The 27,454-nt window shown below is 45.4% G+C and overlaps 1 protein-coding gene and 1 long non-coding RNA gene across 8 annotated transcripts; one reads left to right on the forward strand and one right to left on the reverse strand.

Annotated features, from left to right (window-relative positions):
- Nucleotides 1-25,370, reverse strand: MAP3K8 (mitogen-activated protein kinase kinase kinase 8). 7 transcript variants are annotated; one of them, XM_060659069.2, is made up of 9 exons: nt 25,348-25,370; nt 21,461-21,552; nt 19,351-19,709; nt 12,086-12,253; nt 9,264-9,525; nt 7,500-7,606; nt 2,975-3,127; nt 2,093-2,339; nt 1-1,131 (listed from the first exon to the last, which is right to left on the reverse strand). In XM_060659069.2, the coding sequence occupies exons 3-9, from the start codon at nt 19,684-19,686 to the stop codon at nt 1,001-1,003; spliced, it is 1,404 nt and encodes a 467-aa protein (XP_060515052.2). In that variant the 5' UTR covers nt 19,687-19,709; nt 21,461-21,552; nt 25,348-25,370; the 3' UTR covers nt 1-1,000. The 7 variants fall into 7 exon arrangements, with proteins under 7 accessions (XP_060515052.2, XP_060515047.2, XP_060515050.2 ...); XM_060659064.3 differs by lacking the exon at nt 25,348-25,370 and adding an exon at nt 24,241-24,533; XM_060659067.3 differs by lacking the exon at nt 25,348-25,370 and adding an exon at nt 23,964-24,148.
- LOC132694982 (uncharacterized) lies at nt 6,240-14,337 on the forward strand. The gene is made up of 4 exons (XR_013556919.2): nt 6,240-6,390; nt 9,368-9,544; nt 12,397-12,494; nt 14,234-14,337. It is a non-coding gene; the product is annotated as an uncharacterized LOC132694982 (long non-coding RNA).
- Nucleotides 25,371-27,454: the final 2,084 nt, after the last annotated feature.

The following is a 27,454-nucleotide window of genomic DNA, read 5'->3' on the forward strand; positions in this document are numbered from 1 at the left end:
TTAAGGCAAAATACTGAGTTTATTCAGTTGATTTGACCAATCACGCTGGATAAAAGTGCCGGTTTCATTTGCCTGGTGTAAAAACGTACTTTAGGTAGGAATACTGACGTAATTACAATGTTAAAAATATGTGTATGTGTAAGAAAGATTCATGAAGGCATTTGATATAAAACATACACAGTATGCTATTTTAATATACAAATGCTTACGAGGAAGTGTTCAGGAGAGTTACAAAAGTAGCATCATTAAGAATTTAGAAAAGTTCATTTTCCTTAAAGGTCACGTTCTCATCCTTTGGGATGTACAGAAATTATGTGGTTTAACACAGTTTTATCCACATTCAAAACACCATGTTTTAAATGTTTTAAGCATAGCATATACAGTACAAAATGTTTCCATAGGAACATAACAGAACCTGTCACTAGTGGCTTCTGTCAGATGGCTCCTGAACAAGGAGCCATTTTTGAGACACCAGTTCAGCTTATTGCTAGAAGATTCAAGTTGTTCTATTCACCCAAAATATGACGACTTTAATTTATACTAGAATCTACCCACAAAGGCTCGAGGAGTTATAATATACACCCATATATACAAGCCAACTATTCTGAGTTAAATGAAGTTCCCGTACTTAAATCAGAACCAAGAATGGTAATTTCAGGCTAACACATTATCCTTGTGGTTGGTATTTTGTAAATGGTGAGCAAAGTGCACAGTGAATGGAATCAGTCACTAGAAACGATCCTGCCATGAACCCTCAGCTCCCTTTGAGTCATACCATCTGAGAAATGAGAACTTTTAGACCTGGCAGCTACCAGGGCGGCTTCACACATCAAACCCATGGGAGCCATGTGGAGTCACATTCATGAGTCACGGGAGCCCACAGGGCCAAGCTAACAAATGGCACAGTTCGTTATCCAGAGCCCCAGTGTAGACTCAGCAGGACCAGCTTCCAGGAGACCAACGCTGAGTCTTGATTATTTAGAGAAAATGATAACATCAGTCAGCCATATTCTAGTGTTGGCGGACCCCGTACAAAGTTGAAATAGCCAGCCAGGGCCCCAAGGTCTATGTAGAGGGAACGCTGTCTCTTTAGCATCTCTGATTCCTCAGTGCTTCCTGTGCATGAAGAATCTGAAAAGGAAAACATTGAAAAAAATAAAATAAATGATCAGGTGACATGTTCAATAATAAATACCTGTTCCTTCCGGCTGGGGAGGGGGGGGGAGTGCAGGGCTGGGGGGGGGGGTACGAGGAAACTTTGGTCTTAGTGAAATAAGTGTTTGAGCTATGGTTTTATTAAAAAATGACAGACTTAGAGTTGAACATTATGGGCTAGTTTCTGTAATATGACACAGACAAAAGGGTTCGAAAAAAAGTCACCGATGACAAGAAATTAGATAGAAATTCTGGCGTATTTTCCAATGCCCCAGATGGTTCTCTTTAAATACAGTAAAGTCAGACAAGAAGACAATGAAATGCAAATAAACATTCCAGGCTTGATATCTGGGTTTGGACCTAAATGGATTAAGAATGCCACAGATTTTAATAATAAAAATAGAAACACTCTCCGTGCATGTTCAGTGTTCCTGGAATGCATACTGACTTTCCTAAGTGGGAAAGATTCATAGCTGGCAAAGAGGTTTTAGGCAGAGGAAGACAAAAATGCAAGTTGACTTCAGACTCAGTATTTTATCTTGATGTTTCCAACCAAGGACTGATGTGGCTTTACCGTAACCGAATTAAATAAAAGTCTGTTCAGAACCAACAGCAAAACTGCCCTGCTCGATCCGTTTTTAAAGGCACATGATACTCCCTATTGCAAAAAAAGCAAGTCAGAGGCAGTTCTCAAGGACTGCGGCTACCTGCATTTGCACTGAACCATGCCCTGATTTGCTGGTCGATTAGCCAATTTTTGTTTTTTTTAATGCTTTTGCTAAACTTCTTGCTTAAATTTCTCAAACAACTCTATGGCACTCGAGAAGTCACTCCAGTTTTTTGTTTCTGAGTGCTTTTGTGCACTCCATCAGAAGTCTGATGCAGACAGAAAAAGAAGGGAAGCAGGGGGGCGTCGGGCACAGGAGGGTGTCCCTACCAGCAATGTTCTCTGGAAGTTCCAACTCCTTCCTGCTCAGCAGCCTCTTCCGCTCAAGGAGGGCGGAGTCCAGACTCTGACAGCGAGGCTGGTCCTCTCTGGGGGGGTTCAGGGCGTCGTGTTTTAACAGGTCTGCTGCCCTCGGGCGGTGATTGGGGTTCCTCTCCAAGGCGGCCTCTATCAACTCTCTCATGCTGGGACTGCAATCATCTGCAATATCTTCCAGCGGAGGCGCCTGCTTGTGGATCTAGCAACAAACAAGCTCTCTTAAGCACCAGTAGTACGAAAATACACCCTCAACAGGAAAAGCGTTCCAGTTACCAGGACCTGGAAAGTCGTTTTGCCTCCCACCGCACGCCCCGCACCATTACGGTCCTGTCTTAACCACGTTTGCCCGGCATGTCTTAAGAGCCCCCAAATTAAACGAATTCTGTGGGTTAACAATGTTCAAGGGTCACCGTGCCATAACGGGGACGTATCTGCTCTCTCTCGATGGTAAAATGGAAGTTGCAGGGTTCGCTATGTGCCAGGCTGCCTTGGGGATCTATAATCTAACATGTCTTTTCTGAAAGTGGACAAAGAACAGACACAGCTTCTTTGGCTCGGAGATGTATGCTACTCGGACAGTGCTAAGTGGCACTGTAGGATGACACGTATAACAGAATAGCATGCAACTGACGCCCAGTGCAGATTTTAGTAAATTCCCAGCAATGCATTCTCTGCAGGAATGGGATTCTGCTCCACACGGGAAGAACTTTCCAGTTCCGTCTCATGGGTCACCAGTTCACATCTTCCCCTAGGGTGGGCTACAGGAGGGACGGCGGCTCTCCCGAGCGGGCAAAACTCCCCCGCGCCCCCAGCCCTGGTTGACCCTCTACTTACTATGTACAGGTAGGAGGGATAGGCAGAGCGAGGGTAGCGCTTCACCCAGGGCGGGGTGCCTGTCTGCATGTGGATGAGTGTGGCCCCCAGGCTGTAGATGTCTGCTTTGGTTGAATGACCTCTGCATAGGATCACCTCTGGGCTCATATAAATCTAAAAAAGAAGCAGAAAACATCAGTCTGACTCCCTCCATTTGTCTGGGGGTCCATTTCCCTCAGCCAGTTCTGGAAGCTAGCTCCCCCAGCTTTACCGTATTTATTGCACGCTTCAGTCCTTCAAAAGACTGTGTCACTGCTGTGTTCCCTGACGCTAGGGAGAGTGACACAGACACCCTCGGGGAGCCAGCAACTTTGGCCCGAGATGTCTCTGCAGCCTAATGAAAAGCACCGCTTTTGAACATACTGAACACGCGGCAGCCAAGGACCCACCTGGGACACCCACTCGCCAAGGTTCTGGAAGGCACCCACCTTGGTTTAATTGTTCTATTAAAACACCAATTCCTTGCATATTTAAATGGATACTACAGATCCACTTTTTCACTTCATGTTTGTCATTAAACTGCCGACCCTCTAATGATCTGCAGTAATAAAAGGTAGCAGAAATACCTAGGGTATTAACACCCATCACACGGGAGAGAGAAACTTAAAATAGCATGTAATGTTGTAAAAGTGGTCCTGTCATTGATATGAACTACTTTTTCTTCTTCTTTTTTTAATGTTTATTTATTTTTAAGAGAGAGAGAGAGAGCACAAGCAGGAGAGGGGCAGAGAGAGAGAGAGAGAGAGAGAGAGAGAGAGATTGACACACAGAATCCGAAACAGGTTCCAGGCTCTGAGCTGTCAGCACAGAGCCCGACGCGGGGCTCGAACCCACGAACTGTGAGATCATGACCTAAGTCAAAGTTGGACATTTAACCGACTGAGCCACCCAGGTGCCCCTACGTGAACTACTTCTTATTTCTACCTACGAGGTAGCCGGTGACTAAATATTAAAGGTGTGACATTTTATCACTCTGTAAGTTCTATTTGGTTTCATGCTGGAAAAGTAGGGCTAGTTTCAGAAACAGTTTCTCTAAGAAGCTTTGCTTCTCAACTTAAAAAAGAAAGAAAGAGAGCAAACACTCGTAGCCAATGATCCATATTTATGGCTGGTACAGACATAAATATAGAGTAAATATCCATATTTAGCATTAAGAAATTTTCATGCTGTCCATCATTTGAATATGGAGAAAGGGGTAAGTGTTCCTGGAATATACTTCAGAGTTAATAAGTAAAACAACTGGCTTACAAAACCTGGGGAAATTTCCCAGTTTCCCCATCCTAACCATCCTGAACAGTATCCTACAACACACTTCCTGGCCTCCCTTGCTCATTCTGTCTGTCTCACCAAACAGGCTACACTGAGCTCCCTGTTCTCAAGCATTTCCTAAAGTAAAGGCACCACCTTTGCATCCCAACAGACTTTCTTACTAAATATCATCACAAAGCGAAACGACAGATGCAGCGGGAAGGCTTAGCTGTCAATGGAGGATGATCGTCTCCTCCCTGCTGGCTTGCTCTCCTAGGCAAAGATCAGGCCACCTATGGCCCCTTGGCGTGGGCAACGTCAGCTCTGGAGGCTGTCAGTGGTGGATTTGGGGATGCAGCGTCCCACCCACCTGGCGACCTGACCGCTGCCCGTGCCGGGCAGGTCCCCCAGAGTTCCGTGGCTCAGAGCTCCTGCTTCCTCAAGCTCTAGGAGAGTGAGAGCGGCAGGGCATGGCGTTCGAGAACTCTTCAGGCTGGCCGACGGCAAGCATGAAACAGGCCCAGTGGGAACCACAGAAGGCTCTCGGAGACCTGCACCCCCTCAGGCCTGGGGCACTAGAGCAAGGGAACCTGTCGGTCGGGGGTCAAGGCTTCACCTCTCAACACGTGTATCAGAAACAGAAAGAGACTGTGCAAAGTGTGTGTGTGTGTGTGCGTGCGCGCGATGATTAATGTGTTAACCTCTATCAAGTAAGACCAAACACAGACTCAGAAGGAAATAAGAACTTTTAAAAAAGAACCATGCTATAAAAGTTGTTCCAATTAGCTATTTGCATTCATTATTTATTCTTTCTCTCTGCCATGTAATTAAAAAACAATAGATTGAACATATGCCAGATTAGCCCTGTTCCGAATCTGAATGCTGGGAGAGAGATCAAAGACAGGTGACCAGTGTTTGCACTCGTGAGTTACACAGCAGGGATCAGAAATCATCTCTGGCTATGCAGTAGCCAAGTAATCCAAGTTCCTTTTTTTGTTTGTTTTTTTTTTTTAATTTTTAATGTTTATTTTTGAGAGACAGAGCATGAGTGGGGGAGGGGCAGAGAGAGAGGGAGACACAGAATCCAAAGCACAGGCCCCAGGCTCTGAGCTGTCAGCACAGAGCCCAACGTGGGGCTCGAACCCACAAACCATGAGATCATCACCTGAGTTGAAGTCAGATGTTTAATCAACTGAGGGAGGCACCCAGGCACCCCCCCCCCCGCCCCGACAAGTGATCAAGTTCTAATGGAAAGTAACTCTGCTCAGTTGACTTTGGCAAATGACATATTATTGACCCTTTAAAGATGAAGAGTCTTGCTAAAAGCTTTTAATGGTGACTTTACCACCTTACTCATCAAATTTTGACTTGTGAGTACCATACACAGATAGTAAATGCAGATAGGCTGATTTGAAGAAACTTGATAACTCTGGACATTAAAGTCAGTTGAGCACTCTGTAAAAAGCAATTTACATTTGCTGAAAATAACTCAATCCAAATACTATTTAAGAGCAAACGCTATGCCATTATGTCACATCCAAGCACACACACTCTGTCTGCTAGAGAATCCCAGAGAAGACATATCTTCCTCCAGCCATTGCAAAATGTTCAATTTGATCACACTGCCGGGAAGAGAAAGGTATTTTCTATCTATAATACCATAAATAGTTTGTTTCTCAAACCGACTCCAGGAAAAAGGGTAGAATGTCACGTATCTGAACTTCTGACTAATGCCAAAATATGCTGAAACATTTCCCAATGTCGTAAGCATTAAGTCTTAATTAAATTTTGTGCTCTGGTGAAGTGTTCTTAAGATCTGGGGACTAAAACATTCTTTTAAAGAAGTTTACAGTTTTCTCTTCTAAATATTACTCTGCTCACAGACAACTTATCAAGGATCGTTTCTCAAGTATTTTCCGGAATAACTTCAGTACTATCAGCAATTTCTGCTGCTGCCCAGGAGAAGTCTTTGCTTTGAGAGAGTTACGAAAAAGCTCCCACAATCTTGGTTTAAGATGAAGTCTGCCTGCTTGTTTTTATACCGCGGTTGGGTTCAGTGCGCTGCGCCTACCAGCTGGACTAACGGTTGTCATCTGATTGAACACCAAGACTGACCCGGTGATCTTAAGGTAAAGGTGCAGCCAAGGGCCCTCTCCCCATTTGCTGGGGACATTTTCAGCAGGGAGAGAACCTGGGGCTGGGAGGTTCTAATAGTTAAGCACCCTACCGTGGTGGACACGAACCAGAGAGGAGGCTTCCATACCCATTTACCTTACCATTTGCATCCAACCCCACGCCCATCATAGTCTACTATGAACTAAACTGTTGCTTTTTGAAGAATTCGGGTAACTTTAAAACAGGTCCCTTCACCAAAGAGTGGGGGCTGCTGAAATACCACCAAAGGCATGGTCCCTGCTGGCCTTGTCCAGTGGTCCATCCCTGATACCTACAACAGCCTGACACATAGCTATGCTCAACAGACGCTTGTTATACGAATCAACTGTTCAGCCTAATCATGCGTACGTTAAATTAAATATGTTAGCTGAAAGCTCATGCATGCATCTCATTTACATCCAGAAATGGCTGTGGTTTGGTTTTGCTTTTGCTTCACCACTGACTTAATTATAGCTAGTTTGGATCTTCGAATACAATTTATTTGCGCTATAATAAATTTGAGATTCATTACAGGTTCTCTAGAATGAAAGGTAAGCCTAACATGTGGTTGGTCCTCAATATATACTATTAGTAACTACGTCAGTTACGGCTATACTTGAACCAAGATGGTAATACAAGTTACACTGAGACTATATATATATATATATATATATATATATATATATATATTAGCTATCGTAAAAAGTGACGATATTTAGGCTCCGAAAAAAATTGGTTTAAGTACCGGATCTGTCACTTGCTGAGTAACTTTGGGCCCTTTATTTTAACCCCTCCAAGCATATTCCCTTATTGTAAAATGGGAATCCTAATAGTGTTTGCCTACGAGAACAATATTTACCAATAACGAGGTAATTTGTTACGAGGATTAAATAATATAATTCATTTAAAATGGTAAAATTAGTACTTGGCACAGAGCAAGTGCTCACTAAATATGCTCCAGTGATAATCCTATTTGATGCAATGGTTTTTCACCCCCTTTTCAGTCCTTTCTGCAAGAACGCTAGAACATTTTTTATTTTTACTCTTAAAAAGACATCGACCATCCCTGGGGGAATAGAATTACCTCTGTTCCACGGAGGTCCTTAGGAAAATAGATATCTTCAGTCATTTGAACACTTAGGCCAAAATCCACCAAAACGGCTTTTGTGGACATGAAAACAATGTTGCTAGCTATAAAAAGAAGACAATTTTTTAGTATCAAATTGTCTATATACCCATAAATAAAATAAAAACATCATCCAAAACAGTGAGTCCCAAATCAGAATAGACTAAAATGCGCTCCCCTACCAGGATGATCATATTATACTCAAAAGAGCAGGATAAATCTGGGTGAGAATTTAAGTGAAAATCGCTTCAGATATGCCAAGAACGCAGTCGATGTGGGTGTAAATGGTTGCACACACTAATAATGCTCAAGATACAATGGCCAAGTCATGGAAACGATTTAAGAGTGCATGATGGAAGAGTGGATAAAGAAAATATGATATGTGTGTATATGCAATATAATAGAACGTTACTCGGCCATAAAAAAGAATGAAATCCTGCCTTTCACAACAACATGGAAGAACCTTGAAGATCCAAGTGCAATGACTGAAATAAGTCAGACAGAGAAAGATGAAAGCTGTATGAATCCCACTAGTATGTGCAATCTCAAAACAACTAAACTCATAGAAATAGACAACAGATCGTGATGGCCAGGGGCTGGGGGTTCGGGGAAATGGGTGAAGGTGGTCAAAGTGCACAAAACTGCAGTGGTAAAATGAACCAGTTTGGGGGGTAAAATATACACCGTGGGTGACTATAGTTAATAATACTGTATTATATATTTAAATGTTGCTGAGTCGATCAAAAAAATTTTTTTTAGTTTTATTTTTTGAGAGAGAGAGAGCGTGCGCAAGTAGGGGAGGGGCAGAGAGAAAGGGAGACACAGAATCTGAAACAGATTCCAGGCTCAGAACTGTCAGCACAGAGCCCGATGCAGGCCTCAAACCCACAAATGCGAGATCATGACCTGAGTCAAAGTGGGATGCTTAACCAGCTGAGCCACCCAGGCACCCCAAGTCAATTTTAAAAGTTCTCACCACACACACACACAAATTATAACTCTGTGAGGTGATGGATGTATTAACTAATCTCATTGTGTTAATCATTTTGCAATATACACATACATCAAATTATTACATCACATACCTTAAACTTACACAATGTTATACGTTAATTAGATCTCAATAAAGCTGGAAAAATATAATGCTTATGAGCTTGGCTTTCAAATTCTAAGATATAAGCATATGATTATCATGCCACTTTCCTAAAATGAAAAAGTAAAATACCCATTTTTTGTTAAAGTAATAGTTTCACTAGTGCGATTTAGCATTAAATATTAAGGGTTTACAGTGGGTCTCTGTGTTGTATTTCCCACCATCTCTTACCCCTAGAAAGCAGTCAGCGAACGCCTGTTTAACGAATTACTGGCAAAATGGTGTTCAAAATTAAAAAGCCATTTGTTTCCCAAAAACGACTGGACTCTGTGTGTGTTTAAAGTAAATTACTATTTTTGAAAGCCTTATTAACAAGGGCATAGCCAGCACTCAACAGATGTGTGGCTCTAATCTTCCACAACTGGATAATCCTCCTTCCTTATGACTTTGAAAGCTTTAGTGACCCTATTGGGTTCTAAAACATGTTTCAGGAGCGCAGGGGAGGACAGTGAAAAGTGCTCCAGGGCAGCTGTCCTCCCCTCCACTGAGGATCTTTGGATTAAAGACAGGAGGAGTCCATTTGCCTCCTATCTAAGAGGCTAAAAGGTTCACATGCAAAGGTTACTCACGTTTAATATCATGATGAATCACTTTCTTTGAGTGCAGAAAATCAAGTCCCTTGAGAACATGCTTTGTCACCCAAATAATTTCAAATTCTCTCATTGGTCCACAGCTCTCCAGTTTCTCTAGGACAGACCCTCCCTCGCCTGCTTCCATGAAGAGGTGCACGGTTTCACCCCATAGGACTGCGCCATATAACTCGGCGATGTTCTCATGCCGGAAGCAAGCCTGGATTTCCACATCGGATGGCTTAAATTGATCTACTGGGATCTAGGACACAGAAACTCCAGTAAGATGCTAACCAACCCAGGACAGTGAAAGACTATCTATAATAGAGGTCAACCCACAAACCAGAAGGCAAATAAATGCCCCCAAGGATCCCTCAAGGATCTGCATGAAATTATACTGCCAAGTTCAAATAATGTTGACTTCAAACCTGCATTTACATTATGTCCGCTTTAGGTGATGGCCGGGGCCTGGGGGCTTGGGGAAATAGGTGAAGGTGGTCAAAGCGTACAAACTTGTACAATTCACAAGAAGAAAATAACAACATATAAAGTATTATTTTCATTTAAAATGTAGCAATCCAACCAAAGAATTATCCATGATTGAATCGAAAGGGTGATAATTTCCCATCCATTTTACATACACTTTCTACGGCACCTAGATTTTTAGGCTCTAGCATCAATATTTCAACTTGTCACGAAATAATATGATGTCTTTGGATCCACAGCTCATGCTCTAGCACTGGCCATCTATTCTATGGAAAATCAAAGTTACTAACAAAGAAAAAAGTAGATCTTTCAGTGCAGATGGAAATGGAATGTCTCCAAAATCTAGCGTTAGACAAAGAAAGCAAAATGCAAAAGTACATATTTTATGCTCCCACTTGTAAAAAACTTTTAAGCTATACATACACATGTCCACAGACATTTGGAAAGACACAGAACTCATTAACAGTAGCTGCCTCAACCAAAGGGGTCTCATTCTTCAATCTACATTCTTTTGAATCTGTTAGGGGTTGTTAATCACCCTGTATGTTCTTAAGACAAAAAAATACAGCTTAAAAATTGAATGTTAGTACTCTGAGAACAACAAAGGTATTTTTTCATGCCTTTTCTGACAAAACTGTACAACAGGGCACTTTGGTTCTAAGCTCTTTCTAAAATGTCCCCAGATTCTTTTAAGACAACTGAGACACGTCTCCTCTAAATGCAACCTTCAAATGGCTTGTGATAACACCTCCGTTTTTTCTTTTGATAACAGATACTCTAGCAAATCTCTATGAAGGAATAAATGAGGCCAGTATATTGGTGAGCTTTTAATTACAATAACATAGACTAAGGCCATAGTCAACAAATCAAAAGTGACTTCAATTTATTGCACTTCTAAAAACCTTTTAAAGTAAACCAGACATACAAAAAAGCACAAAACTGGTTAACTAGCAAATTCAACGAATTTTCAGCTGAACACACCCATGTAACCACCACCTGGATCAAGAAGCAAAACTCTACCAGCACCCCAGGAACCCCTTCCTGACCTCCGCCAGTCACTGCCTCCCAAGGGCACCCACTATCCTGACTTCCAGCAGCATGGATCTATTTAGCCTATTTTGGGCCTTTATAGAAGTGGAATCTCACAGAGCAGATTGCTGTCTGGCTGTTTTGGCTTAACATGTGTTTATGAGTTTCGTCTACGTTACTACAGGTGTAAATCATGTGTTCTCTTCACTGTACAGCATCCCATTGTATAAAGAGACCATGCTGCAACATCTAGAAACTTCCCAGTTTGGGACTATTACAAATAGTGCTCTGATGAAAATTCTAGTACACAGCTTTTGGTGACCACGTGTACATGCCTATGGGGTGTGTACCTATAGGAGCAGAATTGCTGGGTCATGGGGTGTGTATACGTGCCCAGCTTAGGCAGGTACATGTCCAAAGCAGGGGTACCTCAGCAATGACCGTTTAATAACAAGTGATGGCACCTTTACAAGAATTGACCTATTTAAGTTCATCCCTTTATTATTTTTTATTTTCTTTTAAGTTACTATTTATTTTTGAGAGAGAGAGAAAGAGAGAGAAGGAGGGAGGGAGGGGGAGGGAGAGAGAGAGAGAGAGACAGGGCATTAATGGGAGGTACAGAATGAGAGGGAGACACAGAATCTGAAGCAGGCTCCAGGCTCTGAGCTGTCAGCACAGAGCCCAATGCAGGGCTCAAACTGATGAACTATGAGATCACGACCTGAGCCCACGTCAGACACTTAACTGACTGAGCCACCCAGGGGCCCCTAAATTCAGCCCTTTAATCTACAGTCTTGAGAAGCCTGGCAGGTTGCCCAGCTTCTGCTTCCCTACCTGGCCCCTTCCCCAGTGGGTGGGATTAAAGGAGCAGCACACAGATTTGCTCCTGCAGGATAGCTCCCCTCCACTCCACCCTACCACAAGAGGGATGATGATATCTAAGCCGGGTACAGAAGCCAGCGGCATTTTCTTTTTTATCAAGGCAAACTAGAGTAAAACCAACTATGCACTTAAGCAGAGTTAGGGGCTGAACAGCCACAGGCAGCGAGCAAATCCAAAAGGGAAAAAAAAAAAAAAGAGACAGCAAAAGGAAAAGAGGATGCAAAAGAGAAAGAGAAAGACGAAGAAAGAGACAAAGAGAAAAGGTGCGTTTGGACAGGGCACCCGTACATGAGATCCAGTCAAATGGTAACAACTTCTGAGTAATGCAAACGAGTAAGAGCCACAATGCCGAACATAGGAACATACGAATAGTAAGTACTATTTTTATCTCCATTTTACAGGATGTCTGGTTATGAAGTACATACCAATTTACAGGCCATTCTTTTCTTAGTCTTTATATCTTGTGCTAAGTATACTTTTCCAAACGCCCCCCGAGGTATGAAATCAGAGCCAATATTCCTGTAGGTCAGCTTCCAAGGGATGAGGAGAACATCAGAGTCTATTTGATAGCGTCCATTTTGGGGAGTGATTACCTACAACAACAACAAAAAAAGGTGGGAGGGTGAGAACTTCAGCAAACTCCTTTTCTAAGACACACCCTTCAGACTGGTTACTTTAGATTGCATTCCTCCACGCAGTGTTTGAAATTAATGTCACTGTTGTGTAATCCTAACAGTGTACAGAGACTATATTTAGAGCTGCAGCAAGACAGAGAAAGCATGTAACAGAAACACATCCCTGGTCGGACCTGATCGTATTTCCACCTACTGGTGAGTAATTCATTGTCAAACAAAACTTTAAAAATTATTTATCGAAGGGAGCATGACTACAGCGACCAAAAGGCTGAAAATAAAGATTGCATAAATATAAGCTGTGACTGCAAGTTGACTTGCTTCCAATTAAAATGTGCTAACCTGTTAGTCCGCATAGCTATTACTCACACATGACGCATACAGAGAGAGCGTGGAAATCAACTGGTGATCGTGGAGGATTCTGGAAAATAATGTGGTATGCCAGAGCTATGAGTTGACAGTGCTGCGTAAATAAAGTAAGGGCAGAATTATCCCTCATCTACTCGCCCACTGAATAATTTACTGAGCGCAGATTATGTGCTGGCCACTGTGTTCGGTGGTGAGGAGGCAGCTATGAGACCCTTAACCTCCAAGAGCTCCCGAGCAGGCAAACACACTGGGAGGTTTCAAAACCAATCGATTCAAATATTAAAAGAGATGAATCCCGGGGCACCTGGGTGGCTCAGCTGGTTAATGGTCCAACTCTTGATTTCAGCTCTGGTCGTGATCTCAGTTCGTGGGTTCGAGCCCCGTGTCAGGCTCTAAGCTGACAGTGCAGAGCTTGCTTGGGATTTTCTCTCTCTCTCTGCCCCTCCCTAACTTGCGCTCTCTCTCTTTCTCAAAATAAATAAATAAACTTAAAAAAATAAATAAAAGAACTGCATCCTGGTAGCAGTGTGGACTGCAAGGGTATGTGCTTTTGTCAAAACTCAACAAACTGGACAATTAAGGTCTCTGTATTTTGCTGCACATCAAGAATATCTCAATTGTAAGAGAGCAAAAAATTACAAGGGGAAATAATTATAAGTATAATGAAAACAAAGTAATAAGATAGTCCACGGGAATTATGACCTGGAGCACATGCCTAAAACAGGTTTCAAATATTCTTTCAAGGGATAAACGGTCTCAAAAATACAAATTTTTCCTCACTGCAATTAGCAGTATTAGGACTTCAGTTTAAGAATTCAGGAACTATGAAACTGTCGTGACATTAAGTTATTTCAAGTGCAGAAGAGGCCAAAGGGGAACGTGGACCACATGGGAAAAGAATGAACACCTGATTCATGTGCAGATGCGTGGGCCTGTCGTAAGGTCACTGCTGCGGGAATAGTTCTAATAATCCCAGGGTTATTCATTCCGTCTCCATTACCGCCTATCTTAGCTGCACCCCCCCCCCCCAACAGATGCGTGTGCTATTAGTCAGGCAGCGAAGCAGAGGACAGCTCCAATACTAAGAAGTGTGAAGTCACTAAATTTAAAATGAAATATTTCCTGAGCACTCCCCGGAGCCAGCTCCTGCACGGAGTCCCAGCAGGAAATCGAATACTAATACTTACGACAGCCCATAGACTTGCCTCGTTTGAAATATGACCTCCTTTCGAGAAGTGTCTCACCTCCAGTGACTGGAGGCCTCTTTTTACAGCACACTAAGAACGTGATAAATTTAGTCCCTTTCCACATTTAGACAGAACCATACCCACGGCACTCCACTGTACATGCTTATTGCTTCTTTCTTGTTATTAAATATTTACATATCCCACGTCACCTAGACTCCAGTTATCCACTTCAGGGTATCATTCGCCTTCGTAGAAGTTTTACTTCTGTCCAACTTTGTTATAACCCAACCTGATCCAAGGGATAAAGGAGAATAACAGCAGCCGTATGTTGGGTGATTAAAAAAAATTTTTTTTAAGTTTATTTTTGAGAGAGAGAGAGAGAGAGAGAGAGAGAGAGAGAGAGACACGGAATCCAAAGCAGGCTCCAGGCGCCGAGCTGTCAGCACAGAGCCTGACAGGGGGCTCGAACTCACGGACCGTGAGATCATGACCCGAGCTGAAGTTGGACGCCCAACCGACTGAGCCACCCAGGTGCCCCTGTTGGGTGCTAATTATAAACCAGGCACTGTGCTGCGGCCTTATCAGAGGCTCACAACGATCCTGTGAGGTAAGTACGATTTTTATCCCCATTTTACAGATGAGGAAACCTGTTTCAAGAGGTTAAGTAACTCACTAGGCAATGGCAGAGTCAGCATTCGAACTCAGGTCTGTCTGACCCCAAAGCCACAGCTCTTGCATGCCTCTGATCTTCTAGAAGACTGGAATTAAAGCTAAGCCATGATCAAAAGCCAGTTATTAAAAGTCTGCACTCACAAGTCACTGAGCACTTAGCCTTCGCCTCTTTAGAGGGAATACCGCCAAGTTCCTCCGGCCCTATTTTGCAATCTTGCATGTTCTGGGGACCCTCCTCCGAGGGCCGGTTCTCCTTTGATGATAAACCCCGAAACACACAGTGTGATACGCAAGCACCAACTAGTCTGTAGTTCTGCAAAGTCCCTGGTTCTTCCCCTGGCCCTAGACCTTCCCTTATTTGGGTTTGCAATGTTTTTTTTTTCCTTCTTCTTCTTTTAGGGTCCCTGCAAGATAATCTTCTGGAAGTCCACACTGCTCATCTCTTGCCAGTTCTTCAGCTTACCAAAGCCACCATTAAGCGCAGACATATAAGCACGCTTTGGATCTCCTTCTCCAGATCAGTGATGCTCAACAATACTGGGCCCAGCAGCAGGACTTGAGAAAAACTCTTAGGTATTTTAAGAAGAATAAACTCCGTAGGGAGCCTGTGTTTATGGCTGCTACAACACGAATACAACTTAGAAGAGGCATATTATGGGGAACACAGGCAAAGCTGGCTCTTTTCCACTCTGCTGATCACACAACAAAGGGACTGCCACATTCAGGTTCTGGGCTGTAAGACAGGCACTGACCCAGGCTGGAGTTCAGAAGGTGCTGCCCAGGTGACAACGACAGTTAATGATCCAGTGAGTGACAAGTAGCACAATGAGAAGTGTTTGGGACGGAGGAGAGAAGATGTGGGGAACATTAAAGTTTCAAAATACTGGAAAGACTGGGGCGCCTGGGTGATTCAGTCGGTTAAGCAACCGACTTTGGCTCAGGTTGTGATCTCACAGTTCGTGAGTTCGAGCCCCATGTCAGGCTCTGCGCCACGGAGCCTGGAGCCTGCTTCGGATTCTGTGTCTTCCTCTCCCTCTCTGCCCCTCCCCGGCTCATGTTCCGTCTCTCTCTCTCTCAAAAATAAATAAACGTTAAAAAAATAAATAAATAAAATATAGGAAAGACTGTCCTAAGGAAGGAGAGTAATAGCTGTGGACAACAACGGCCATGACAACAGCTGGCATCCTTTCAACACTCACAATACATAAACAGCTCACGTGCCTTCGTTATTTGTCCCACACGACACCCCCACAGAGTAAGTGTTACGATGCTGCCCATTTTACAGATGAGTCAACTGAGCCATTGAGGGGTGTAATGACTAGCCCCAAATCACAGAGCTAAAGCCAGAGCTGAAATACACACCCAGGCACTTTCATTCATGGGCCTGCACCCTCACACTACCCAACATATACACTTTTTTATGGCTGAAAAGTAGGACTAGGGCTAAGGGGACTCAGAGACGGATTTTAGTTCTCTAGAAGGCAGGAAGGACTTTCCTACAATCGGAACGGGCTAAGTATGAAACTTAATGCCCCAGTATGCGATCAACTCTTCGTCACGGGACATTTTCAGGCACAGACCAGAATGTTCCAACAATTATTGGATAGACCGGGGTGATTCCAGCATCAGACAAAGGGCTTGACTCAAGTATCTTTAAGGGTTTTTTCAGGCCTGAGAAGCCAAGAGCGAGCCCTCTGGGGCCCTGCAGCGCCCATACAATCACCAATGAGTCTGGTGGTGGCAACCCATTTTCGGTTATTCATCCCCCACTCCGGTTACGAATTGTCTGGAGTGTAAACAACTCACAGCACTGTCATACAAAGCAATGCCCAGGTTAGTCTACAAAAGCTTCTTCTCCAGGTCCTGCTGGACGTGGGTGGAATCTTTATGAATATTATTTTTAGAAAAACAGCACGCACTTGCATACGCGTGCAGGCCAATTAGATGCCTAGGCTGGGGGATATTTTTGCAATTCCTGGTCCTCCGCCCAGTCTCATTAACTCCACGGGCTTTATTGTTGTTGGTTGCCAGAAACACACGACGTCTCCATGCCTCTGGGCTTTCGTATGTGCCATTCCCTACACCTGGAACACTCTCCTCCTCTCTCCATCCCCTTTTATCTGGAGGACTCCAACTCGAGAGCTCAGGCACCAATTCCTTGTAGAAGCCTGTTTGGCATTGTCTCTTCCCCCTCCCCACCCTCACGGCTATGCAAAGTCAAGGCGTCCCGTCTGAGCAGCCCCACTGCAATCAAGGTGTAGTTGTACTGGGAAGTAGCACGCTGCATTCATTGTAATTGCCTGTTTACTTTTCTCCCACATTCACCAGACAGTAAGCTACCCGAGAGCACAGATTCTTCCATATTGGATCTATAGCACCTGGAAAAGTACCTGATATGCTGTAGATATTTGACCTACGTCTAGCGAATGAATGGATGAATCCTGGAAAGGAAAGCATTCGGTCCATGTGTAGATGCACTTCATAGATCAATTTGACTTCGGAATCTATCTGGCTGTTAGATAATTAGCTATCGTTTTTTAAAGCAAAGAGACAGCAGCAAATGAAGCCCCGAGTGGAAAAGCTTTGATAAGGGTATTAGGAGGAGGGCCACAGGAAGACAAAGGTCTTACCCAGGGGATGGTTCTCAGGGGAGCATCACATGCGGATGAATGGGAGTCAAAAGCCGGCTGTCCCTCCTTCCTCATCTTGCCTCCGACTGCCAAAGACCAAGCACTGCAAATCACGATTCCTAAGCCATTATTTATAAAGCACGGGCCTGGCATAGGTTACTAGCAGTCATGGGAGGTATCCGATTCTGAAGCTTAGTGACAGAAAAGTCAACCACAGCCCCGAGAGCCACCGACCACTGGGCTGATTTGCCCAGGGAGGCCTGGTCTACATTCCTGTGGATTTTAAGGTTCTTCTGTTATTCTACTCCAGTTTTAAATCTCCTTGCTTTATGTTCTTGATCATTTTTAAATTGAAAAGCTTTCTAAAGTCTTAACGGTCCCTGCTTTTATCATCTGTCCTATTCTTAAATTTTCTCCTGAATAAGCATCCGTTCATTTATAGAGCACGGGCCCCATGGCAGGGACTGGCAACATACTACTCTCAGCCTTTGCTGATAAAATTGCTACTTCCTTTTAATGTCTTTGTTTCTCCCCTTTTCTGCATTGGCTCCCCCCCCACACTCAAACCCTTCCAGAAGCTATTTCTTTGTATTCTTTATAATTTTCCTGAATTCCTTTCTGTACACCCCCAATGAACTTCTGTGGCCCATCTCTCATCAATCTGATGGACCGGAGGAAATGTTCCTAAGTCTCTACATATTTATAAGCAAAAGAATTTCGTGTATTCTGCATGTGTTCCTTTAAAATACCCATCTTAACATATACGTAGATTAAAAAAACATATGATTATTTCTCATTATAGGTACTTTTTAACCAGAGCTCTCCACCTATATTTTAGTTAAGAAAACACGTAGTGCTCCTAGCTGAGGATTACCTCCATGTAGAAGAAGAGCTAATATTATCAAGGTAAAGTACTTCGTCAACTGTTACATACAACTTGGAACCAAAGCAAGTCACGCAAGGATGCAAAACGTAACCTTGCTCCAAACTGAGCTAGAGCTGAACACGACTGGTTTCTAACAAAACAGTATACTACAAAGCTGACCTAAATTACTGTGTTGTTTTTTAATTGAATGTAGTACACGAAACAAAAAAAAAAAAAAAGAAAGAAAGCAAAACCCAACAACGAAATAATTAAGTACTTTGTCCAGACTCTAATCATTCAACACTGACCTTCCCCCGACATTATCCATTTTGCCACACAGATGCACCAAAGGAAAAGGAGTTACTTTCATTAATATACACATTTTGCACATTATTACCTCCTCCTTTGCCAATTGTTCTTTTTAAAAAACTCAGTGACTTTTACCCAGCACCTACATTCACCTCTGACCCACTAAGACTGCCAGAATCCCAGACCCACCCAAACACATCATCTGATCAACTTCTGTGACAAAGTACTGTCACAACATTTTGGATTATTTGCATACCTGGTATGACTAAGGAGGTATTTCATTTGTCATTCATACTTTGCCAATTAAAGAGAGTGAATCTGTGGATAGCTATTTATGGCCTGCAAACTACATTTCTGCAAGAACTCAAGTTAGCCAGTATTAACATCGGGACATTCCCAAGATGTGACAAGAGACGAGCAAAAAATTCAGCTTTCAAAAATATTAATTAAAGTCTGCATCCCCCTCTCAGATGAAGGATTCTCATTAAGGCTTTTTCTTCTGCCTAACTAACGAATGAACTTGCTAATGAATTGTTAGGTTAAAATATGTTCTTCTTTTTTTTTTTTTAATTTTTTTTTTTTTTAACATTTATTTATTTTTGAGACAGAGACAGAGCATGAACAGGGGAGGGGCAGAGAGAGAGGGAGACACAGAATCTGAAACAGGCTCCAGGCTCTGAGCAGTCAGCACAGAGCCCGACGCGGGGCTCGAACTCATGGACCGTGAGATCATGACCTGAGCCGAAGTCGGCCGCTTAACCGACCGAGCCACCCAGGCACCCCTAAAATATGTTCTTCTTAATGGCCTGTTTGTACAACGGACAGATGGAAAAGGTTCTTTAAGTGGAACTCCTCATGAAGACCTTTCCTGCATCTTTAACACAGAGGTGATTCTCACGGACACCACATTTTTAAAAGTCATACCTGGCAGCCAGTCTAAGCCTGGTTCAAATGCCCCTCTGCATTAAATGAAACTGCCGTAGCAAAGCTGAACCCACAGCACTCAACGATCGGGAAAAAACATACCATATTTAATAAAATTCCAGATTCCTGTGGTCGGTGTCCGTAAAAACGCTTTGCCGTGTTGGATATATGGTTTGCAAAGGCAAGCAAATCCTCCACGGTGCCATATCTGACGGAGGACAACCAAGGCACCTCCTGGCCACTGAGCAGCAGAGATTCTGAACGCTCCTCATTTTGATTACTGTCTTGACACATGGTCATCAGACTGGGCTCATAAACCGCTGGCTCTTCACTCGTGTAAAGATTTTCCATAATGTCTATGACATCGGACACATTCAAGTGTTTAATTAATAAATCGATCTCTTCTTTATCGTCACTTCCAGTGCTCATGTACTCCATCACTGTTACGCTTTTTAGAGAGTCTGCAAAAGAAAACACGAACGCTTAGTGACGGTGTTTGTATTTGCGTTTAAGATCAATGGGAAACGGACATAAAAGGATCGGGAACAGGCTTCCATGCGCCTGTTGGTGAAAGGAGGGCTCTGTGTCAACAGTGTAAATTCAAGTTGACAGTGAAGAAAGGGACCTTAGATAACCTTTAGTCCAGCTGTTCGCTTTACAGAGGGGAAACCTGAGATCCAGAGAGCTTACTCCTTACTTACTCACTCACTCACTCACTCACTGAACTGGTGGCATCAGCTACAGCCACTGGAAACAAACCTTCAGGAAATACCAAGGCTCCTGGCCCTTGACAGCTTCCAACCCTACAGTTCCCCCAAGAGACCAACCCTCCCCGCACAGATCTCTGTGGCTTCCCAGCCTTGGGTGACTTTAAAGGAAAAGAACAATTTTATCAAATTCAGGAGCTCACTTGGCAAATACAATTCAGGCCTTGGAGCCAAAAACATGTAAAACGGATTCTAATGTGAGTAAGCTGATGGTGACAGGTCAAGTTTCAGGAATAATTCTGATGCAAATGAGTTAAACACCTCCTGTAGACTGGGGACCACAAGCTTCAAATCCTACCAGCCAGGAGTGTGAGAGAGGGGAAGATTTCTTTTAGCCTGTGAAATCAGCCGTCCCCTCTTGAGACCAGAATTCCTTAACGGCACAAAGCGTGTATCTCAATGGCCCAAGAAAGTTAATCTAATACTTAGATTGATCACCCTCTAGAAGTTGTGGTGTTATGGAGAGGCCTGCAAAGCCTAATCAGTCCTAAGCAAGACACGGGTAAGGCCAGCTAACTACATACCTGCTAATATTGTATTTCAGTTCTTATATGCAAATCGAGGGCTACACCTCGGGATCCATAAATGAGAAAAAGAAGGTAAAGCAAGGGTAAAAAAAAAAAAAAAAAAGAGGCTGTTCCTCAGGATTTTAGAACAACTCCGTTCTAGCCAGAGGATTAAAGATAAAAGGATTTACTTAAGACATCTAAGAGAATTCAGAGGCATGAATGTCTCCCTGAACTATTGTGCTCCTGAAGGCACAGCCTCTCTGAAAGATGTTTCTGGCTTTTTTCTTTTTTAATATTTTTTTAGGTTTATTTATTTTGAGAAAGAGAGAGAGAGAGAGCAAGGAAGAGAGCACAAGTAGGGGAGGTGCAGCCAGAGAAGGAGTAAGAGAGCATCCCAAGCAGGCTCCTGACTGTCAGTGCAGAGCCAGATGCTGGGCTCGAACCCATGAACTATGAGATCACGAGACCATGACCGGGGCCCAAATCAAGAGTCAGACACAACTGACTGAGCCACCCAGGCGCCCCCATGTTTCTGGTTCTTAAAAGCACAACCATTTAACACCTTCAACACTCCATGCTAAAGCCACGGGCCTCCACCTAACTGGAGCTCAAGTACAAAGCTCCAGGAAATGTTCTACCTCGGGGACCCACCTGCAACACAGGAACCTACCGTGGGCCTCGGAGTGAATTTCATTTGAGAAAAGAACCAGGCAATCGGGTGTCGCTAGTCACTTACTCCATGACCATTTTCTGCTGCGCAAGTTGTGTCGGCAGAGAGCAATCCCACACCCTGCAGTCTGATGCTCCACTTGGCTCAGACTGCTGGGGATGGGCTCCCAGCGCCTCCTTCACTGCCTCCCGACCTTGGGCAAGCACCTGAACCACTCTGCACCTCTACTTCCCCTATCTGCAAAATGGAAGCATAACAGCACCTACCTCATAGGGCGGTTGTGAGGTTTAAAGAAGTTCAGGTGTGCAAGGTATCTGCTGCACGGTTAATAAGCTCTGTCATCTGTGGTTGCTGGTCCCTGCATAAAAGAAGTACTGAGTAAGACTCCTGGCTTTGCAGATACGCTTGGGCCTTTCTTATCTGTAAATGGGATGTGGCTACCAATCCCTGGGGCTTCTTCACTTTTTTTTTTTTTAATGCTTATTTATTTTTGAGAGAGAGAGAGAGAGAGCTTGAGACGGAGAGACAAAGTGCGAGTGGGGGAGGTGAAGAGAAGAGAGGGAGACACAGAATGAGAAGCAGGCTCCAGGCTCTGAGCTGTCAGCACAGAGCCCGACGCAGGGCTGGAACCCACGGATCGCGAGATCATGACCCGAGCGGTCAAAGTCGGGCGCTCAACCGACTGAGCCACCCAGGCGCCCCCACGGTTAGGTTCTAAAGGCTGTATCTAGAATAAGAGACAAAGTTAAAAAAAAAAAAAAGGTAGAAACCTCTGAAATGCTTTGATAGCTGTTACCACCAGTTATATCTAGAGAGCTCCTCTCAGAGACCTCCCTGTGTCTTTGAGAGAGACTGTGATGCAGGCTCTTGGAGTCTTGAGTTACGAAAGGAATTTCTTAGGTTAATGGAGGAACATTCGCCTTTAATTTCGTTGGGCCATTCAGTTGCAGTTTCAGCCCGTAGAATTTACTGAGAAAAGGAAGTTAAAGCAAAACCAGCCTGACTGAGGACCCCCACTGGCTTGAAAAGTTCCAAGGCTCCTGGACTTAGCAAATGGCTGACTGGAGAGAAAATAAAGTTCCTAGTAGCAACGTGACTCAGGAAAGAAAGAGAAAAAAAAGTCCACGCAGTTTACAAGTCAGATGATCCAGAGAGGAAAGACAGGTTTTGATTTTTACACTGTGCAGAAAGTCTCAAGCATTCATACCCGAAGCCTAAGAGGTTTGAGTGCACACACTCCTAAGTTTCCTGATGAGGGAGGGGGGAAGGAAGAGAGGAGGAGCAGAGGAGAGGGAGAGGGGGAAGGAGAGAGGGAGGTCAGGGGAGGCGGAGGAGTGCAGGACACTGAAGCCAGGCCTAATTCCTTAGCAACACAGCCTCCTGCCACGCAAATCAGTGCACCCCAGCAACCCCAGGACCCGGCAGCCTGCTAAAGGCCCCTGCTAAAGCCTCAGCACTTTCAGGCCTTAATTAAGCAGACAACACGGTTAATGATTTCGGAGTTCTACAGATGACTACCCATGTAGAAAAAGCGTGGCTTGTGAAGCTATTCTATTTCACCAATAAAGACTCTCCCCCACAGAGGTTACTATAAAAATCCTCATGACGCCCCCACCTGTCAACGGAGTGGACAAATACAACAATCTTAGATATGGAGAAATGGGCAGATACAGCCCAAATTATTTGCTTTGAATTATTTCAGAAATCAGCAAGAGGAAATCCTATGCTAAGCATTAACGTTACCCTCTTGGCTGCTTCTATTTATGTAAACAAAAGTTGAGAAATCCCTAGCAAGTGTGAATGAAAAATGGCCAAGGTTATCGGCATATGCCTCTGCCTAACAAAGGATAATTACACCTTGTGTTACCTCCCACTCGAAAGATTTTTCTGCCAGTTTTCGGTACATTGCCCCTCGGGGCCCACCTTATTATATCTATCTTCTCCAAAAGCCCCAGAATTACACATTCTAGCTGTAGACGAGCACAGCCAATCTGCTTCCAAACCTCTAGATACCTCAACTATCCAGTTTGCCTTATAAGAAAGAAAAAGTCCTAAAGGGCCATCTGCCGGAAGTAAGGCATACAAACCTCAATCCATCAGAGTTGGGATCAGATTATACTCCACTTGGCAAATACGTGAGACTCAGGCTACAGACGCCTAATGCAACTGTAGTAGTGTTTCTTTCCCTGTTTTTATTAGGAGCACTTCTTATTTCTGTGCCAAAATCTCTTCCCGAAAGTGAAATAGACGTTTCTCTTAAAGACACCTCCTGGCCTTCCTTGTCAACTTTTGGGACAAGCCCTATGCACGCCGTTCTTTCTAAGCGTCGTTTTCCGCCCAGACACAGAAGAATTTCGGAGCTCTGATATCGCATGACCAGCGGGAAACATCCGTGAAATAACTTTTTCCTTAACACTCTCTCTTAGACCAAAAGCCCAGCATTCACGTTCTGCTACAACGACCCTTTAATCGCAGAAGAGCGTCCGGGTTACATAAGCACGAAATTAAGTTTCAGCTATTCAAAAAGTTCTCTGCTCCGCCAACCGCCAACCCCGTCTCCCCTCCTCCTATTCTCCAAAGCCCGGGAAGCCTACCAGGACTTGTAAATGATAAAAGCCCCCACGATTTGGGCGGGCGGCTGCCGGGTCTCCAGCCTCCGAAGCGCACTCGCCAGGGTCGGCGGGGAGAGTGCGGCCGGCCGGGCGGCGTACGCAGCGGGAGGCGCGGTGACAGCGGGTCTCTGCGTCCCAGCGCACTGCTCGGACCTACCCTGCTCGCGCGCTAGGGATCCGGGAAGGAGGAGGAAGGGGGAGGAGTCGGAGTCTGCACCCCGTGAGACCCTTGCGCAAGGTGCTTTCCAGCTGTGCCGGCTGCAGCCGGGACGCGCGAACCGCGGAAGCGCAGCAGCGCGGGCGGCGGCCACGCCCCCACCTCCCAGAGCCCCGCAGTTTGCCCCCCAGTCGGAGGTGGGGGGGGGGGCGCGCCACCAGGAGGGCTGCGACCACAAAGACCCCCCCCCCCCGGAAGCCCCCGAATGCAGGGTTACCTGGCGGACGGAGCGCTGCAGCCGCGGCCCCACGACGGCTCGGTGCGCCGCTGGTGGCCGGCCCACCGGAGTCGGGCGCGCAGGGGCAGCCAGATCCCGCGGCAGCAGACGCCGGAGCCAGGGCGATCGGCCCCAGAGCGTGGCGCGTCGTCCGGACCCGAGCGTACCAGTGAGCGCGGGGCCGCCAGCTCAGGCCGCACGTCCTGGCCGCCCTCGTCGGCCCCTGACTCACGGCGTCTGAGCCGGCGGAGGGGCGGTGCAGCGGACGCCAGCCGCCGCCTCCCCGCCTTTTCCATTTCCCCTTTCACTCCGTAAACAGAAAGAGACTGCCGCGTTGCGGGGAAGCCGGAGCCCCCGCTCTGGGAAATTCCGTCCCCCCCCCCCCCCCCCCCACCGCCCCGTTTGTCCTCGGGGCGCCCGGGCGGAGCGGAAGGCGGGACTAGGGAGGAGCGGAGCGCCGCGAGGGGAGGGGCGCTGGCGGATTACTGGAGTTGGGACTCGCCACGCCACCTGGGGAGCGCTACCCTCACCCCCCCCCCCCCACCCCCCATCCCGGACTGTAGCCGCGGCTCCCGATGGTGGCCTGCGACACCTAGGGATTTTCCCTCGGGCTGGGGACCCGACCACCTGGTGGCGTAAGATGCCCCGCGGCCGTGTCACTGCACCCCTTCCTAGTCCCGGAAAGAAGATCGTATTTCCTAGCGTGCTCCAGCCGTCCGCGCTACCCCGGAATCCCAGGCCGCGGCGGGGTGGGCGAGCGGCCCCACCCCTTCCCTGCGCCCATTCCCACGTTCCGGGAGGACTGAGCCGAGGTGGGCTTCTGGATTTCTTTCTCTCAGAACCGGGTCCGTGCACCCCATTGCGGGTAGCGCGGCATTCCCTGCCAGGTTTCGGTTCACGTCCACTTACAATGAGTGCCGTGATCCGTAGTAGTTCGCACGCAAGGCCTCCCGTTTAAAGGTTTGGGAGAGGTTGGCGACAGGTGGGCGAGAACGTGGCGAAGGAGCACCCGGAGAGGGGCAGTGTACCCCGTCAGCAAAACCTGGTCTTGTTCTCGGCAGTCTTGGAACTGGGCATTTGGTGGCACCGTCCCATTAGGAAATATACCTGTACTCCTCTCCACCTCCTAACCCCGGGTGCAAGTCTGGGGTTTTCTGCACAGCTTGGAAAGATCAAAGTTTGTTTGTAGCATTCTTCCTTCTCGAGGGGAAAGCGTTTCCTCCAGGGGAAGCGGGAAGCGAGTTCCAGGGAAAATAGCGCCTCTGTCCACGAAATCCACTTTGCCGGCCTTTCACAGTACCTGAGTTGCAACTCACCACCTTCTCGTCCCTCAATACTTCCCTAGTATCAAGCACCTACTATCAGCTAGATATTCTGCAAGACAGCCCAGAGAAAGAGAGAGAATGTAAGGTAGGAATTCTCTAGGTCTTACAGACCTGGACGTTGGGGGTCCCGGGCGTAGCCCAGATTCAAACGCCCCACGACTTTAAGTCCACGCCCTGTCCTCTCCAGTCCCCACACTCATTCTACCCCCGCGGTTTCAAAACTGCATCGGACCCGCTCTAGAGTTTTCCATGTTTCTTCTGTGGAAAGTGAGTTGCTGTTCCGATCCAAAGAAGTCGTGTGAAAATTGCTGATGGACCTAGGCCTGCTTAGGTGGGAAGCACGGCCCTCTTTGTAGGGCCTTGACTCCTATAATCTCTTTGTGCTTCCGGTCAGGCAGGGACGAGGCTGATAAAGTGATTGACAAGTAGCTGAGCCCATCAGTAAAAATGAGCCCAGCTAGCAAATAAAACGGGCAGGACTGATTGACTCGTCACTAACCTCCCCCCCCCCCCCCCATTATTTTAGCTACTGCAGTGCTGTGACATGAATGATGCGGGATGTATGCGAACCTCTGGAACTGTCCAGGTGGTCCCGGGCAGTGAAGGGGTCCCCGGCGCAGGAAGGAGAAGCCCTTCTGGACGACCGGGCTTTTCTGCTCTTGGAGGGAGGGACCGACTTCGCTGCTGTGACTCGGGGGAGACAACGTGTGCAGAAACCGAAGTAGAAACTGCTCTCTAGCTTTTTCTCTGGGAACGGTTGACGCGATTGTTATCTCCAGTGGGAACGTGAAAGATGTCTCTCCCTCATCTGTTGTCTTTGAGCAGCAAGGGATGATCTTTATAAGCATTTTAAAAATAGAAACATGGAACCACTCCCGCCTCCACCCTTTGAATGAGCTCATTAAAACCACACCTCATCTTCTGGGAACTAAGTATTAGCCTTGTACTTCCTACAAAGAAGACTCCCAAATACAGCTGCATTTTAAGGAGCCCGTGAAATGGCTGCTCCAGAAGGTTCTGATTGGCTGTTAATGACTTCTAGGATGGTACATTTCCTCTGGTGGGGTGAATTGAGAGGAAGTATTCTATTAAAAAAAAGAATTTTTTTTTTTTTTTTAAGTCGAACAAAGATTGGATCTGGTGTCCTGGAAGAGACTGAAGAAAGAGAACAATGGAATGGAAAGAAAAAGTTTGCAGACTCCTTGCATTTTACTTGGTCAGGATTTGGTTACATGGTCTTGCAAAAGCAATCCTGCTTTTTTAGGAGCTTGCTAGCCAAGTGAGGTTTAAACTTGACAAGGAGAAACCACCTGACCCAACGTCTGCACAACCCATAGGAGAGTTACCCACGAAACCATCGTGAAGTTCATTACAAAACAGGTCTTTTGAAGCTGTTCGGCAGCCAACAAAATGCACTTTAAAATTGAGTTGCAACCTGTTACAGTTTACTTGACGCTTTCTCCGCTTACAGGTCGGGACAATAATGGGTTTGTAATCTGCAGTTTGCAAATCAGAACTCATTTACTCATGGAAACAAAATGATTAACTATGGGTAGATCACCAGTCAGAGCATTGACCTTAGGTAACTCCAATGGGGCTCTCTACTAATAAACAGAATATAGGACACTGCTTTCCAACGTTTTGCATATTCATAAAGTATAATGATTAGAGAATACTGGAATTAACTGGAATAAGTTGGGGGATATCTATAGATCACTTGGTGAAAAATGTGTTTCATTTTCTTAAATTATCATAACAGTGAAATACAAAGTATTTGAAGATAATTTGTGAATTTGAATAAAGCTTTGAATAATATTTTTTTTACATATTTTTAAATTATTGATTTATTTTTGAGAGCGAGACAGAGTGTGAGTGGGGGAGGGGCAGAG

The sequence above is a fragment of the Panthera onca genome, chromosome B4 (genome assembly GCF_046562875.1).
Source record: "Panthera onca isolate mPanOnc1 chromosome B4, mPanOnc1 haplotype 2, whole genome shotgun sequence".
Taxonomy (NCBI): domain Eukaryota; kingdom Metazoa; phylum Chordata; class Mammalia; order Carnivora; family Felidae; genus Panthera; species Panthera onca.